We start from the raw sequence: 17,932 nt of genomic DNA, 5'->3' as shown, positions 1-17,932 counted from the left end.
GCGTGGAGATCTGCTCCGTGTGGGACCCATGGGCTGCAGGGGGACAGCCTGCTCCACCAGGGGCCTCTCCACAGCCCGCAGGGGAACTGCTGCTGCCTGCCTGGAGCACCTCCTGCCCAACTTCTGCACTGACCTGTGGGGCTGCAGGGCTGCTTCTCAGTCCTCCCAGCCGCTGTAGTGCAGCATTTTTTTTCCATCCTTCTCAAATATGCTCTCACAGAGGCACAAACAACATCTCTTATTAGCTCGTCTCTGGGCAGCAGTGGGTCCCACTTTGGAGCCAGCAGAAACTGGGCCTTATCTAACATGGGGCAGCTTCTGGATTCTTCTCACAGAGGCTATCCCGTGCAGTCCCCCGCTACCAAAACCTTGCCACATAAGCCCACTACGAAGAGCCAGACATAAATATCTGTAAAAGAAATTTTTTATGTACTTATTGGATTCCCTAGCATAAGCGGACTCAATACAACAAAAAATTTAACAAGCTAGCTGCTTGTTTGAGTTTAATGAAATTGTGACTTCTATAGTTGCATTAATTTAGTAAGAATCAGGAAGGAAGTGATGAACATCACATCTTGCAACACTTCCGATGGTTCCGACTGTTCTCTAAAACACAAGTGACAAGCAAGACAGCCCTATTTGTAACTGTACAACCATTTCAACAGTAAGTCTCTCCATCTTCTCTGAGCCTCAAGACTATGATACAAAAATAAGGGAGACAAAGAAGTTTTGAAATACAAGGTAGGTCCATCTTTATGTGTGTGTGTTTTTTTTTTTGTTTGTGCTTTTTGTTTGTTTGTTTGTTTGTTTTTCTTTTTTCTTATAGAGGTATTTGGTAAGGCTCTAGGATAGATACTGGAAGCCCAGGGCTGGAGGGATGATATCCCAGGCAAAATCTTAAAAGCTGCAAAAGAAATATGTGGAGCTAAGTTGATTGAAGTTTTTTTGCAAGGACCTACTGCCTGCTAAGAAAGTTCCCAGCCATATGGTTTATTCTCTTTCTAGTTTTGGTACTGAATTTGTAGTAACAGTAGACACTCCTACTGGATTCACTTTTATGCATGTACTCAAAAATATCCTTGAAAGTACATGAACTATTATGAGGTAACATGATCACAAAACTTACTGATCAATGGGTAACGAAAGCTGACTGATATTGAAAATGTCTCTATGTCCAAGTGGAGGCCAGTGACGAGTGGTGTCCCTCAGGGGTCTGTCCTGGAACTGGTACTGTTTAATATCTTTACCAGTGACATAGACAGTGGGATCAAGTACACCCTCAGCAAGTTTGCAGATGACACCAAGCTGAGTGGTAGAGTTGATACAACAGAAGGAAGTGATGCCATCCAAAGGGGCTTGGACAAGCTTAAGATTTCGGCCCACGTGAGCCTCATGAAGTCAAAGTGCAAGATGCTGCACCTGGGTTGGGGCAGTCCCAGACATGAGCACAGAATGGGAGAAGAACTCATTGAGAGCAGCCCTGCAGGGAAGTACCTGGGGGTTCTGGTGGACAAAAAGCCCAACAGGAGCCAGCAGTGCACACTTGCAGCCCAGAAGACCAACTGCAGCCTGGGCTGCATCAACAGGGGAGTGGCCAGCAGGGCAAGGGAGGTGATTGTGCCCCTCTGCTCTGCCCTTGTGAGGCCCCACTTAGAGTACTATGTCTGTGGGCCACAGCACAAGAAGGATGTTGGTCTGTTCAGGCAGGTCCAGAGGAAGGCCACAAAGATGATCAAGAGGGTGGAGCACCTCTGCTATGAAGATAGGCTGAGAGAGCTGGGGATGTTCAGCCTGAAGAAGAGAAGGCTCTGGGGTGACCTCACTGCAACCTTTCAGTACTTAAAGGGGACTTTTAAAGAAGATGGAAAGCGACTGCTCAATCAGATAATGACAGGACAAGGGGGAATGGTTTTTAACTAAAAGAGGGGAGAACTAGATTAGAGATTAGGAGGAAATTCTTCACCCAGAGGGTGGTCAGGCACCGGCACAGGTTGCCCAGAGAAGCTGTGTATGCCCCATCCCCGGAGATGTTCAAGACCAGGTTCGATGGGGCCCTGAGCAACCTGATCTAGAGGGTGGCATCCCTGCCCATGGCAGGGGGGGTTGGAACTAGATGATCTTTGAGGTCCCTTCTAACCCAAGCCATTCTATGATTCTATGATATTGCTGTGACCGATTTTGATATTTTCTGTTTGCAGCTGTTTACAAACATGCTTGAGGTCTACTCATCCTAACCGTTCTATGCACCAGACATCTTTAGGCCTTAAGACAGCAGTCATAAAGTGTATGCATTTCTAGAGTGATTCCCAAATAGCTTTATGAATCATCACACAAGTTGTTTTTCTGCAGAAAAGAACAACTTCATTAACTTTGTTACCATTTATTTGAATGTTTCTCTGACTGCTTGAGAGGTCTATTGAATCTTTTCTTGCTCGGTAATTGAGAGATGGGCAGATGGTGTGGAAGCAGGCAGCATGAGCAGATCAGACCAGACAAATTCAGGGGACAGTGATTCAGTCTGGTGTCTTTCACCTTGGGCAAGTTCTGCTGCTTTCTGTCTCCAAGGAAGAAGAGATGCTTGCTTGTCTTGGACTCATCTTCATGACCCAGTGGCTGCTTCTGGTCGCCCAGACGTATGTTGACTGGCAATGCACAGATTGTGAGTAGAACACTTCCATGCAGACATCCTCCAAGATGAGGCATAGCATGCTTCTCTTTACGGGTAGTTGTCTTCCAGTTACCTTTTGTCTTAGACCTGATAGGTAGTAGCCTTTGCACTCCAAAAAATTGGGTAGCATCAATCCTGCACCTTACTGATCCTATTATGTGATATTTTCAGTGGAGATGCCAGAACCACCTATCAGAAATTTGACACTGAATCCTTGGAAAATGGAACTGAGTTGGATAAGCAGTATGAATTTCACCGAGTACGAGTGTTTTGTGGCTGCAGACAATGAAAAGGCCATTATAAAGGTAAATTTTCTATATAAAGTTTTAACAGAAATAAATCACTACACTTTGTTCTTTCTCTTTCATATTCTTAAGTAATTGAAAAAGGTATTCTTGGTTAGAACAAGATAGTCTCTGTTTTAGCAGTTTTTTCTAGTTTTTATTAAGGCCCATCTTGGTACTGAGATATGTCTGCACTCTCTGGCCATTCTTGTGAAATTCTTGCCTTGAGATCATTCTTGGGAGATCAGAACCTTGATGAGACGTAAGTGTAAGATTGCCTCTTTTCCTGGTTTCAGAGGATCTTCAGTGAGAGGCATCTCATGCTGTACAGATGCTGTGCTTAAAGTACGGAGGAGAAACTGAGTTAGATACATGTGTCCTGACTGACTTACCTAAAAATAAGGCATTGGAAATGTAGTGATATACCTGCTCAGGACCGACTGATGTGACACAGAAGCCTGTGAAGGGATAATATTTCTGGAGTAGCTCCTGGGAGCTAAGCAGGTTATCTGGGGTATTTCAAATGCAGCAGGCATCTTTGTATAGGCCAACGGAGCCAAGACCTTAAAAAACATGTGCCTGAGCAGCCAGCAGCTCTGTAGCTAGACATTCTTGGAAGGCATGCACTCTAGGTCACTCTGCAAGTCAGCATGTTCCAGATGGTCATCTTAGCCTGATGCAATTGTTAACCTATACAAAGAGCTAAAAAGGAGAAATACACTGGATTTTTAAACTACAGATCTAACCTTTTGATAACAGACCGGAGGCATGGAACTCAAATCTTGTGTGAATGGATTACCTGAGAAGTGTTCTGACGTTATAGAAAGGTAACTTCTGCTTCTGATTTAGTCTGTTTTCAGAAGTTCTCATGCAGAGAAGATTGCAAGCTAAAACTTTCCCTATTTGGTAATTACTATGCACGTTAACCAGAATAGTTTCTCTTTTACCAGCCTCTGCAAACTGCACAGATACATTAAAGCAAGTCGTGAAGTTGTTCCCTTGCACTTATTCTTTCTTGAATACGTGTATTATTCCAGCCTTCACTAAGCTCTCCTCCGCTACATCCCAAAGTTGCATTAATGTTGAAGTCTATCTGGCCAATATTTCTTGTGCATCAGATTGAGTAGGTTATCTCTAAAATCGAGTTGTTTCAGGAAGAGGAACTGTAGCAGAAGTCACTGTTTTTGATGCTGTATTTTGCACTAATAGAGAGTAAGCATGTTATGCTACACAAGTGTGTCAATAAGTCAAATATATACCATGCTTACTGGTTCTGTAGGCAGTTCCTAGAAAAGTCTGACTTTGGGGAACTCTTTTAATACTCCATGCAGTTATATCACCAGTATCGCTAATCACAGATCAGAACAGGGTTATATCACCCTCATTTCAGCTATCAAAGCATGGAAATTGTAGTCTTCTAAGCTCTGACAGGTGTGACTAGAGAGGTATAGGCCCTGCCTGAAAACAGTGTATCTCATACGTCTCAGATGCTAACATCTGTGTTCCCCTTCACTGCTGCACAGACAAGGCAGATACATGACTTGTTGAAACTGGCTGCTAGTATTCAGAAAGGTAATGTTACTGGAGATGAACCTCAAGCCATCTCCTTATGCAGGCAGTCATTTGTGGGGTATCTGCCTTTGTCACTGAAAGGAGAGTAAAGCACACTGAAGTCATCTTTTGATTCTTATGAAGGAGCATAAGCTCCATTTTGAGGAGGTACAATAGATTTGTTGGAAAGAGGGGAGGAACTTCTACTTCTGTCACTGTTCTGTCATGAGATTTTCTGGAGGGAAGCACCAATATCTTCACCTTGCACTGTTAAAGGTTCATTACACAAAACTTCTGGGAAGGAGGTTCTTAAACCTGGGGAGACATCAGTACCTACTTCACTATTGTAGTGGTTACACTGTTACAAAGCAAGCACAAGATTTCTACAGGAAGTGTTATGTAAACCGTTAGGTGAAAAACTGAAAATAAACCACCTGCATGTCATTTTTCAGGCGGAGGACATGACCTGCATATTTGATGGCAATCTATTGTTTCCTCTGCACAACGGGGCAATCTTTTCAGTTACAGCAGTGAACATCAACAGTACATACTCAAGCACATGCAGCTGTATTCCTCGAGGTAATACACTAGACTTTGAGAGAGGATTTGCCTACTTCCAATGGCCTGAGGGTCAAATAAATAAATAAATAAATAATAAAAAAATTCTTTCATTACTAAATTCTTTCTTTCCTATAAATGGATAGCTTCCTGTTCACACCCTTATGACAATCTTTCTTAGACAAGTAAGGGAGTTTCCTACAACTAACTCAGTAATTCTTTAGTCCTTAGTTGCTGCCTTGCTTGGTGCCATCTTTTTAATTGCTAATTCTCTTTTAAATGTTTGTGCTAATATTTTGTTGACTGCATTCGCATGTCTATGCTATTAAAAGTCAAGGTGAAACAGGTTTGTGTCTGTAGTTTTTAAATTCTTACTTGAGAATTCTATGACACCTTAAATTTTGTCACAGCATAACTCATGGTGTTATGCCTAACACTTTGTTCAATCCACAATAATGAAAGTTCTGACAGAATCTACCCCTCTTTGTATGAGAGGGATAGTAGATACAAGAGTGTTAAGAGAATGAGGTACATGATCTGCTCCTTTAAGCAACATGGAGTTGGCACGTATGGAAAAAAAAAAAAGAAAAAAAAAGACACTACTTCCCATCTCATCAGGCTCAAAGAAATCGTTGTTTCCTTATAAGAGGGAGAATGTCATCCTTCCTCTTAAACGGCATGTTTAGTCTCCTTATTAGTCTTTGCTGGGGGTAGGTGCTAAAGAGCTAATTGAAACGTTTGTGATACGGGGAAGGTTCCTGGTGTTTATCCCAGGTATAAGAAGGTTTCCCTGCAGAGAACACCTCAGATGTTTACATATTCACTTCCATGAAGTCTGAAAAATCTTCACAGCTCTGCATTTGACCTTCTCTCCCTCTATGGAGTCCTCAGTGAAGCTCCTCGTGCTCTTCATTCATCTGACAGAATGCTGAAGAACATCCCTCAAACAAAAATGCTATGGCAGGATCCTGAAAGATGATAGGCAGAGATTTCAGTCTGCAGCATTGGACACCAGTGTGTCCTTTTGAATCAGAACAGTTCAAAGCACAATGGTGGCCACTTTGGGTGTCAGCCTGTTCTATGGCAGTATAGGCTTCCCTGAGCCTCATTCTAACAAATACAACTGTTATTATATCTTTGGAGGACATAGCCACATTAAATTTTTCATATCAGTCCAAGTATCTTCCAATGCTGCTACCTAAAATGAATTCCATCATTACTAACACTAGCAGTAATTGGTTGGAGTTGCAGGTATTTAGCATATCTAAACATGTGCCAAGATCCTCCATCTTGGAGCAGTCACACAGTCCTTGCTCCTAACAGAGATTGCTGTGTTTGCAGGCATGAAGGGGTCAGCCATTGAAAACTTCTCCTGTGTGATTTATAATGTTTCTCTCATGAACTGCACTTGGCAGCCAGGCAGGAATGCTCCAGAAGATACCCAATATTTTCTCTACTGGAAGAATTCAAGGTAAGTAAGCCTGCTTGAGTCCTGGGAAGCCTGAATTCTCACTCAACACATTACACTGCCCACCTTTAACTAAAACACTTTGTTATATGCAGAGATGATAATGAGACAGAATGTGAGCTTTATATTAAAGATGAAAATGGCAGACACATGGGATGTAGATTCCAAAATGTGATGATTAAAGACAAAACTGCTTACTTCATGGTGAATGGGTCTAGCAATGTCTCCCAGATCCGGTTCTATGATAAATACATCGAACTGTATACAGTTGGTGAGTAAATAATTTATCTCTGGTTTATTTCCATTATTGCATGAGGGTGGTAGAGCACCCATCCCTGAGATGGAGACTGAATTCATTTCAGAATTGTCACCCCACAAGATAGTCTTTTCTTTTCTTTGAAAAGCTTTGATCTTGTCCTCAATTTCTGCAAAAATATAGTTCCAAAGTGGACCACAAGAGGAGGCAGAAACATCCAGAAACAACTGTTCAGAGAAGTCTAAACACCCTAACAGAATTCTCATTGTTGAGAGTTAGGATTTCCCGGTTTGGACATCATTACCTAAAAAATATGTGAGCATTTGATGTTGGTATCAAAGTTTCAAAATTCCAGTTGAAATCTCTACTTATGTCTTCATGTAGCTATAGTGAAATTTTGTTGCCTAGACTGTCAACTGATTTAGCTGATTATTAACCTAAAGGACAATGAATATTGACTTTATCACTGCATTTACTACAGACCTCCATACCATTTTCTATTATACTTAAAACTTCTGAAAATGGTCTTATGTCTGGGATCAGTGCTTGGCTGCATAATTTTACCCCAGTATACTCCTCTGTGTAATCATTTTCTTTTGATGGACTTTTTACATGTCAGTTCAGACTGCAGTTAACCACTTGCCAGCATCATTGGACAGAATGTTTTTTATTTAAGAATGGTATCCATTGAGGCAAGCCCTGAAATGTCCTTTCACATATGATCGTTTTGCAATTATTCTATTCTCATTATACTATACTCACTTCGTTTATCACCTGTGACAGTACCCTGTCATGCCTTTAGACCTAGGGTCAAAGGTAAGAGACTGTAGCTTCTTCAGGAAAATCTGTTCCCTAAGCAAAACAGCCCTGAGGGAAAGTAAGCAAAAAAGCTTCACAGCTGCAGCCTCTCTCAGCTTCTTTAGCAACCTACTCTAATTGCATTTAAGTCTTTCTCTAGCAGGGTCCACAGGACTTAGAAGATTGCAATTCACATTGCTGTCTTTTCAGTGATGGCCACAGACATTTCAACTGAAGAGACTTTGCAGAATAACCTTCTTTGGGCAATTGCTCCTCCTTCTCATTGCCAATAGGGATAGCGTGAATGGACACCATACCCTTGACTAAAGAAACCAACATGTATAGAACAGCTCAGGTTTTCATATGCACTTGCACATATGTTGATCTACTTGGAAGCTTCCTGTGCAATTATTTATACTATTGGTAAAGCCTTTTTGGCAAAGCCCTACTGATTTTGGTATTGCCTCCAAAAATGGACAAAGCTTCATTCTATAAAAAGAAATCAAGCTATAATATTACTTCTGGGACATGAAACAAGAGTGTTCTTTGACGAAACAGCCCATCACAAATAACCCAGTTTTGTCTGTAAAGACTGGTGCAAGGTAATCTAACTGAAACTATTTCCTCTATCATCCTTTTATCACCCTTTTAGTCAGTGACTATTTGTCTTTTGCTGTTACAATAACCATCAAGTCCTTGGCGATGATCAAAATTCAAAGGTCTGCAATACTTTTGTCCACACCTGTGAAGTTAGGGGAGATATATTTGTGAAGTTCTAGATTCGTAAAACTGAATTCTTAAATTTGTATGACTATGTCTGGAGGGGGAATAAGCTGCATAGTTCACAACACCAAGCAAGCCATAAGTTCATGTAACAGAAGAATCATGCAAGGAGTCTTAGAGAAAGAAATGAAATTCAGATTTCTTACATTAGGGCTGTCATCATATTGTTCTTCCCTGGTCATGTTCCATGTTTTTTTTTGTTTGTTTGTTTTTGTTTTCTGATCCTATGGACAAGATCTAGGGACCTCTGGTCTTTCAATTATTTCTAACAGAGCTCCCAAGAAAAAAATAGATATTTCTTCACAGACATGTTACCTGCACTCTCTTTTATCAAAGCAAAAAGAGATTACATGATTATTTGAATTCTCGATTGTATCATTTCAGAAAAGCTCATGCCTCCTTCCGATGTCACTGTTAAATGTGACAAAAATCAAAATGATTGCATAATTCAGTGGCAACGACCCCAAATAAGTCATTTGGACAAAGACAAGTGTTTTAAATATGAAGTCAAAATAACATATAAGGTAAGAGGAGAGTTTCTTGATCTACATTTAACATTAATACATACACTTTGTTTTCTACTACACATGGGTAAAAAGAAAATCTCTCTCTCTCATATGGTGTAGCCTTCCTCATATGTAGCACCATATTTCTTTGTGGTTGTGCCTTTCTTGCACCCTGCCATGCTGTACTGCCCCACTTTTTTATCCCTCTTATCCTGAGTGCCATGCATACACTGAACATACACTCAGTGACTATGACTGCGTGGTACTAAGAGGGGAAGGATGGTTAATCAAGACTTGAATAGACTACAACTTCAGTTGTGACAAAACTCAGAAAAGTCACTTCTTTCAATGAGACCTGCTAGAACTGTCCTGGACTGGATTTTTTCCAGTAGCAACTGTATCTTTTTGAAACAGCAGAGCTGGGCTGTAAATACTGGATGGAGAAATGGACGTCTAGTTAAGGAACACGAATTGGTGGAGGGGACTGAAATTTCTATATATTCAAAATGCAAACAGCTTACCAGATATTATAGACAATAAACACACATTTTAGTCTAACACTTGAAGCTGCATAATATTATGTAAAATGAAAACAAATGAGAGAAAGCAGAAAGGCAGTGTGACTAAGCACAGGTTATTGTGTAGAACCATTTAAGCTACTAAAAGTGAAGTTCAGATCTTGATTTTACAAGGTTTTTTGCACAAAAAAAAAAAGAAAAAAAAAGAAAAAAAAAGAGAGAGAGAGAGAGAGACTGCTGTGTGCCACTGCATGAAGAGTAGACCGAAAATACTGTGTCAGAATTGCGGCAAATGACCACAAGATGGCAGATAGCGACTATGAAGGAAGAACCTGCTTGTGCTGCTACCAGACAGCCACTGACACGCTGGTTGAAGGCATTCGCTGGATTTCTCTTATTTGGACTTTAGTCCAAAGACTAAAAATCTTTAGACTTAGGGGCTTGCTACTTCAGAAATGAGTTTTTTTTTTTTTTTTCACAAGCCCAGCTAGCTGCTGCTGCAAAAAAAATTACTTCTCTGATTCCCTTTGCCTTTGTTTTTCTTTGCAAAGAAAGCTTATACCAAAGTCCGTGTGACTTTAGCATAAAAATCACAGTAAAACAATAAATAATTCTTTAAGACTTCATCTGAGACAAAATAATAATAATAATAATATTTGAATAGCATTTGCAATTAAACATAGTGAAATTTATTTTAAAATACAAATACTAAATTTAAAATAAAAAATCTCAAATATTTTTTTCTGGTATGTGTAAGAATGAAGCTATAGTTTTCATTCAGATCAGGTCTGGTTTGTTTGTCTTCAATCACAAATTGTAAATAAAATGTATTTCTTGACTCTAGTAGTAAGGAAAACAAATACTTTTCCAAAGAAAAATTAGCTACTCTATAAAATTGGCATTGCAGTTGAACTACATATCAGAAACTAAACATTAGGTAAATTGTTGGTTCTTCTGAACAAACTGTAAAGTAGATAAGAAAGTAATGTAGTAATGTAGATAAAGGACACGGTAGATTAAAATGACACCTCAACAAAAACCAAGCAATCATAAAAATAAAGGTTTTCTCTCAATTTACAGGGTAATTCTGCAGAAGAGGTCATACATACTTTTACAAAAGTAAGTCTTGCCTTTTCTATTTATCAGCATCAAATGTTAGTTTCATAGCCATTTGTGAAAATTAAATAGTATGTAAATGCCTTTAGTATCAGTATCCTATCCTTTATGGGATCGTTATTTATAAGTTTCTTAGAAGTGTCAAACTGATAAATAATTATGATAATTAAGTAATTTATCACACATTTAAAAAGAACTTTATTACTATTCTGCAACTACTTTGGAAAAAAAAAAAACCTTCCATTTTACATTATATTGTTCCCTCTGCCCCTCAAATGTTTGGATCAGAACTTGAAGTTATACATTAGCAACAGCAAAGAAGAGACACATAAAACACCTCCTAGGAATTGAATTTTATTTCTGAAACACAGAGAACACAAAAGCTTTGTGGAATGGGGGCTGTTCTTCAGGTACGCAGCACTTTCTTCTAACCAGTGAAGTTCGGACATCCCCTTGCTATCCTGAAAGTACCTCAGAGTAACCATGTTTCAGGAACTTCTAGTAACACTGCATATTGCAGTATTCTACTTATTTTGCACGTTTGAATGGGAATTTATTCTTGTCCTGAAGAGTCATAATCCAAAGACTGAGGAATGTGAGTGAGGTGCATGGAGACAGTTTATTACTCACATCATGTATTATAGCTGTAATAATATGAGACAATTTAAGATATTTTTCTGCTTCTGTCAACTTGCCAAGGGAAACTATCAATAAATCAGGCTATATCATAAGAAATTGTAGGCTACAATGTCAAAGATTAAAAGCTTCTGAACAGAAGAATTTACAGACTGTCAAACTATTTTTGAAAGAAGATACATAGATACATATCCATTACATATTTAAAAACATGCAAGTTTATTTTCTGCTCTGTAACAGCATTCTGCTCTAACAAGCAATTCTCTCATAACCTTGTGAAATTTCACTGGTAAATGGAACTTGCATATTGTCAACATCCAGACATGCAAAAAAGAAAAGCTCAGTTTAATTGCTTTGTTTATTGTTCTTGCTGTTTGTTGTTGTTGTTGTTGTTTAAGGAAAATGAAAGAAGCCACATACTTCAAAGTTACAATATGGGAAAGAAGTACCTTGTGAAAATCAGAGCAGCTGGCCAGTACTGTTCTGTGAATAATGCCTGGGGGGAGTGGAGTGCAGCTGTTGAGTTTGGTAAGAACAAAAATCTTTGCTTTGGTATACCTCGCCTAGCTATGAACTATCTACTCTGCACAGTACTGCAGTGGTGGTTTTACCCAGCTGGGCAGCAGAGCTCCACCACAACCACCCTCTCACTCCTCATCCTCAAAGGGAAAGAGAGAGAAAATAGGAAGGAAAGGGCTCAAGGGTTGAGATAAGGACAAAGAGATCACTCAACAATTATCGTCACAGGCAAAACAGACTCAGCATAGGGAGAACAGAAAAAATTATTGCCCATTATTAACAAGCTGGAGAAGTGAGGAACAAAGAAAACAAACAAAAAACACTGTCCTTCCCTTCATCCACCCTCTTCTACTTCCTCTTCCTGAGTGGCGCAAGGGAACAGGGAATGGGGGCTGCGGTCAGTCCCTAACACTGCCTCCACCGCTCCCTCACGGTCCCTCCCTGCCCCTGCTCCCCGTGGGGTCCCTCCCACGGGATGCCGTCCTGCCCGAACTGAGCCTGCAGGGGCTGCCCACAGGCAGCAGCTCTTCAAGCACTGCTCCCACACGGCTCCGTACCACGGGGTCCATCCCCCAGGAGCAAACTGCTCCAGCACGGGTCCCCCACGGGCGGCAGCTCCCCCCAGACCCCCTGCTCCTGCGTGGGCTCCTCTCCACGGGCTGCAGCTCCGGCCCGGGGCCTGCTCCTGCGGGGGCTCTCCATGGGCCGCAGCCTCCTCCAGGCCACATCCACCTGCTCCACCGGGGGCTCCTCCACGGGCTGCAGCGTGGAGATCTGCTCCGTGTGGGACCCATGGGCTGCAGGGGGACAGCCTGCTCCACCAGGGGCCTCTCCACAGCCCGCAGGGGAACTGCTGCTGCCTGCCTGGAGCACCTCCTGCCCTCCTGCTGCACTCACCTTGGGGGCTGCAGGGCTGGTTCTTCTTCCATGTCCTCTCTCCCAGCTGCTGTTGCGCAGCAGTTTTTTTTCCCCCTTTTCTTAACTCTGCTCTCCCAGAGGCCCACCCAGCATTACTTCCTGGCTCAGCTCTGGGCAGCGGAGGGTCCCTTTGGAGCCAGCAGAAACTGGCCCTTATCTAACACAGGGCAGCTTATGGATTCTTCTCACAGATGCCAGGCCGTGTAGCCCCTCACTACCAAAACCTTGCCACGTAAACCCGCTACAACTGCAGACACACAAAAATATAAAGGACTGTTAAACATTATCTTTCATTCTACCTTATCGAGAAGAAGAAGAGAGAGAGAATTAGTTCATCTCTTAGCAGTAACATTGGGAATTAATATAAAAGTAATCCATTTGCAAGTGGAGTGCCTACCTGCTTACTGCTAGAGATTAACAAACAGGTTCAATGTTGATCTGTCCCAGAAAACTGTACTGCTAAGTTGCTAAATTTAAGAGTTGATTTTTATTCCAGGAGAAACCTTTCAGACACATTCAGCAGTCACTCATCAGAGACATGTTTGGCATAGCTGTGCATCTATTGCTTTTCATTAACAAAAATACTTCATGACTTTTGTTCTTTCAGGAAACGAAGATATTTTTTCCTCTTCAGCATGGATTTTATCTGTGGTGGCAGTTGCAATATTCTTCGTGGCTTTTTTCACAGTTTTGTTCTGCAAAAGGTAAACTTAATTTATGCATTTTTTAAAATTTTTGGAGGTTTGTGATGCATCTGCAATTCTTAAACAAATAAATAATGTAGAGATGCCTTTGAAATATAGGTGCAACTGTTTCGCTCACACTGTAGTGGAAGCCAAACCAAAATGGTGGTCCTGAGGCAGGTAATGTAATTGTGATGCCCAATGTCCTTCTTTCGATGATCCACACAAATATTTCCAGGGTCTCTTCTGTCAATATGGCAAAGAGAGCAATTATATGCAATCACTTAGATTGGCAGTACAGCTACTGGATATCTACAGTATAGAATAGAATAGAAAATAGAATAGAAAATGAACGGAACAGAACGGAACAGAATGGAACGGAACAGAACAGAACAGAATAGAACAGAATAGAATAGAATAGAATAGAATAGAATAGAATAGAATAGAATAGAATAGAATAGAATAGAATAGAATAGAATAGAATAGAATAGTTCAGATGGAAGGGACCTTCAATGATCATCTAGTCCAACTGCCTGAACACTTCAGGGCTAACCAAAAGTTAAAGCATATTATTAAGGGCTTTACCCAACCGTCTATTGAACACTGACAGGTATGGGGCATCAACTACCTTGCTAGGAAGTCTGTTTCACCACCCTTATGGTAAAGAAATTTTTCCTAATGTCCAGTCTGAACCTCCCTTGACATGGTTCTTTCTGGCGTGCAAGGAAGATCAGCATGTACTTCTCAATTTCCCCTCCTTGGGAAGCTGTAGAGAGCAATGAGATCACCTCTCAGACTCCTTTTCTTGAAACCGGACACATCAGGTGTCCTCAGCCTCTCCTCATAGGACGTGTCCTCCAGCCCTTTTATCAGACTTGTTGCCCACTTCTGGATGCATTCAAGTATCTCACTATCCTTGTTATACTGTGGAGCCCAGAACTGCACACAGTGGTCAAGGTGAGGCTGCACCAAGTGTAGACTGTCTACCAACATGTAGACTGTCTGCAAAACAAATCTGATTTGTTGAAATGTAGTTATTGCACACAACAGGCTGATTGTACTTAACAGTAAAGATTTTGCAACATTCACTAAAATTGTCCTAGCAAGTGAAATGGATCTAAAACCACAAAAACTAAGCAGGTTGTTTCTTGAAATAAACTATGCCAGGGAAAAAGAAAGAAAAAGGATAATCTTCTTTATCATACATTTCATATAGAAATATACAGTCATTCAGAGAAGATACTGTTCTTCCAAGTTGTTTAAATGTTTATGTTCACTTTACACTGGTTGCAGTGACTTAAAGAAGAGGACAATAGGAAGTTCCTTTTTCTTTCAAAGAAGAAAATAACTAACTATTAATGAATGTTTTACCAAAAATGAAACTATTAGCATCCAAATTCTTAGTGTTATCCTTATATATGTTCATTCTGTGCTGTGATGGTGTATAGTTTTCTTTTCTCTTCTATCCTGGAAGAGTAATATAAGAGCTGGGCGCAATGGTTTTGATACATGCTAAATACTTATTTTTTCCTTTTAACTCCATCCCTTTTGACCTCCAGGACTCATTACTGGAAAACAGCATTTCCAAAAGTCCCAAAGCCAAAAAATCCATTTAATGGACAGCCTGATATAAATCCAGAGGTAGGCTTTCTTTATATTAAATATATGAAATGCATACTATACTTTACTGAAGGTTGAAAGGTATTATTTAAATGGTAAGGAACTTAACACAAAGAATAACTGTTTTCTCTGCCATATTTTGAGGAATTATGAGAGAAAATTAACAGGGAGTTTGCTAAGGGAGGTCAAATGCAGTGGCCTGCCAGACCCAGAGGGTTTCTCCCGTTCCAATCTAACAGGTACAGGGATTGATGCTCCCATTGATAGGTCCAGCCAGCAGCAAGGGCTGTGTATTTTCCCAATACAAGGCGCATACACGCACAAACACACACACAGAGGACACTGAGATAGCCAGTCACACAGATCAGCACAGGTGCCTTTACCAGTACCACATTAACGCTGACACTGGTCACATAAACAGGATCACGGACACCCCAGTCCTACTTTTCCCCTTCACCTGAGCAGGGCTGAAGTTTGCCAGTGAGATGTGCACACACCCTCACTCTGCATTCACAATCACTACACATTCACAAATCCTTCACATCTGATCTTTGTGCCCAGACTCTGGGTCCTCCCACCAAGGCATCTTCTCACCTTGTCTTTCCAGGTGTGGATCTTCCACTGACCCACTATCTTAGCTTTAATAAAGTTTGTTAGCAAGTTGCAAAAGAGGTGACACAGAAAACAGTTCAAAACAGGATTTTGTAACATGATAGGGCAGACTGTAATTGTCAGACCAGACAAACATACAGCCCAGCATCTCATTTGCACCCAGATATCCTTTTTCTTGGCCAGCAGGTTCTCATGTGACATTCAATAATTTCTTATGGTCCGCTCAATTAGCCAAGCTTCAGGCCAATGTGTCTACTTGCATGCCTTTAATCTTTTTGTTCTGATTCTTTAGAAATGATTTGTGGTAATCTGTGGTGTGTTGGAGAAAAAGCACGTTCTCCCTATCCACTTCCAGGCCAGCCAAAAATCATGTGTCAGCATTACAGAGATGTTGAAATTTCAATTTTTTGACTTTCTAAGGAAAGCTTATTGGCTAAAGGACTAAGAAGTGAATTATTTTTATAAAATATGCAACAGAAGTTGAAATACTGTCAGAATTACACATGAGTAAGTAGAGTTCAACTTATCCATACGTACAAAACTAATGGACGTTTTTATTTTCCTCTCAGCTGATGGAGTGCAAAATGCAGTCAATAACATCTGAAAATGAACAGATTTTAGTTGCTGAATTAGTAAAATAACAAAGAAAAATTGAGGAACCTGAAAGTGTATTTCGCAGCTCAGGCAACTGTATGTCCCTGTGGAAATTCAGGAATAATAATGCACAGGTCTTCACTTACTTTCTTTTCTTGGCAAAAACAGCAGGACAGCCAAGAGAGAAGATTACTTCACATATAATTTTTTGAAATTCTATTGTATTTTCTTTTAATTTTGGCTGACTTTAACTGTTTGTGTAACTGCCCTTATTGTGTATCTTCCATTTTTAATATGATGAATATGATGAATATGATTTAAATATTTCAGTAAAGAAGTTTCAGTTACATTTTAATTTGTTTAAGGAAAGACAATGTGTTGGTTTTTTTTTTCTTATATTACAAAGAATGTGTTCATTGAGGTTAATAAACTTTTTTTTTGAGATTCCTGGCTGCTGAATGCTATTGTTCTAGTCAAGAATATGCCTATTCATACTTCAAGTTTCCTCAGATCTCTTAAAATACGTATAGGCAACCTGAAAATTAAGAATGGGATTAAAAACTGGATGGCATATTCAGTGGTGGTCTGTAATCAACAGAAATCTCAGAGAACATGTAAGTGTGTTATTTATGCGTTAAGAGATCGGCCACCATTAACGTGATAGCAGCCCAGAATCTACTCTGTAGGCATCCAGCTCTTTTTGTTCTTACTGCTTACTTGCTTTCTCATTACTTTCGTTTTTCTTTATCTACTTCATATTTTAAAACATGGAGTGTGTGACTCAGTTAATCTCTGTGTCCTTTTATTTGAATAGAAACCTTTACTACTCAGTATTTTTCAGAGTCATGGGGTTAGTACAAGGTACCAGGAAAATAGCCCAGGCTGTTGAATGCACTGTCTGGCTATGAACAATGCTTCTACAGGATCAATGCTAAGACTAATACTGCTTAGTACTAACAACAGCTTGGACAGTGGTATGAAATGCAGCCTTGGCAAGACATGTATGACAGCAAAATGGGAGTGCTGCCTGATATACTGGAGGGCAGTCCTGCTACGCAGAGGGTCCATGACAGGCTGATGAAATGGGTTGATGGGGACTTCATGAAGTTCAACGTTTGTTTTGCAAATGCAAAGTCCCATATCTGGAACAAACTAAACCTATGAATACTAGAGAATGTCTGACTGGCAGGTTTGCAGAAAAGGCTCTGAAGCAAACACAAATCAGCAATGTATCTTTATCGTAATAAAAGCTATCCATATAGTAGGCTATACTGGGAGGAATGAACCCAGCAGGTCAAGGGAAGCGATTCCCACTGCGCAGCACTCATGAGCCTGCACATGCAGCTCTGTGTCCAGCTTTCAGCCTTCTTCAGACATTGGCAAACTAAAGAAGTTCAGCAGATGGCACCAAGCAGGCACCAAGATGACTGGGGAGAGCTGAAGCACACACTGTTTCAAGGGAGGCTGAAGGAATATTTTTTTCAGTATGGTGAATAGAAGCTGTGGTGATCTTTTGCTGTCCTCCACTGAATGCAGAGAAGACAGAGTAGTCTTGTCTGGCAGTTGCAGAGTATGAGGATGAGTAGGAACAGTCACAAGTTGTAGCTAGAGAAATTCCAATTTGACATAAAGAAAAAAATGATTTACAGGTGAGAGTGGTTGGGTAACCTCTGAAACAGGTGTGAAATCTCCATCCTTGGATACAGAATCAGAGAACCATAGAACAGCTTGGGTTGGAAGGGTCCTCAAAGATCACTCAGTTCCAACCCCCCTGCCATAGGCAGGGATGCCACCCACTTGATCAGATTGCCCAGGGCCTCATCCAGCCTGGTCTTGAACACCTC

The 17,932-nt window shown here is 40.6% G+C and overlaps 1 protein-coding gene across 4 annotated transcripts; it reads left to right on the top strand.

Moving 5' to 3' along the window:
* Positions 1-585: 585 nt before the first annotated feature.
* Positions 586-16,448, top strand: LOC310887110 (granulocyte-macrophage colony-stimulating factor receptor subunit alpha-like). 4 transcript variants are annotated; one of them, XM_083812641.1, is made up of 13 exons: positions 591-741; positions 2,566-2,659; positions 2,840-2,973; positions 3,712-3,779; positions 4,956-5,082; positions 6,403-6,532; positions 6,625-6,800; positions 8,751-8,890; positions 10,471-10,509; positions 11,541-11,670; positions 13,187-13,283; positions 14,822-14,903; positions 16,064-16,448. In XM_083812641.1, exons 5-13 carry the CDS (start codon positions 4,965-4,967, stop codon positions 16,133-16,135), a joined length of 984 nt encoding a protein of 327 aa, XP_083668767.1. In that variant the 5' UTR covers positions 591-741; positions 2,566-2,659; positions 2,840-2,973; positions 3,712-3,779; positions 4,956-4,964; the 3' UTR covers positions 16,136-16,448. The 4 variants fall into 4 exon arrangements, with proteins under 4 accessions (XP_083668764.1, XP_083668767.1, XP_083668766.1 ...); XM_083812638.1 differs by lacking the exon at positions 3,712-3,779 and having other exon boundaries at positions 586-741; XM_083812640.1 differs by lacking the exons at positions 2,566-2,659; positions 3,712-3,779 and having other exon boundaries at positions 594-741.
* Positions 16,449-17,932: the final 1,484 nt, after the last annotated feature.

The sequence above is a fragment of the Anser anser genome, assembly GCF_964211835.1.
Source record: "Anser anser genome assembly, chromosome: 1".
In the NCBI taxonomy this organism is placed as follows: domain Eukaryota; kingdom Metazoa; phylum Chordata; class Aves; order Anseriformes; family Anatidae; genus Anser; species Anser anser.
This window is presented reverse-complemented; position numbering and strand designations above follow the sequence as displayed.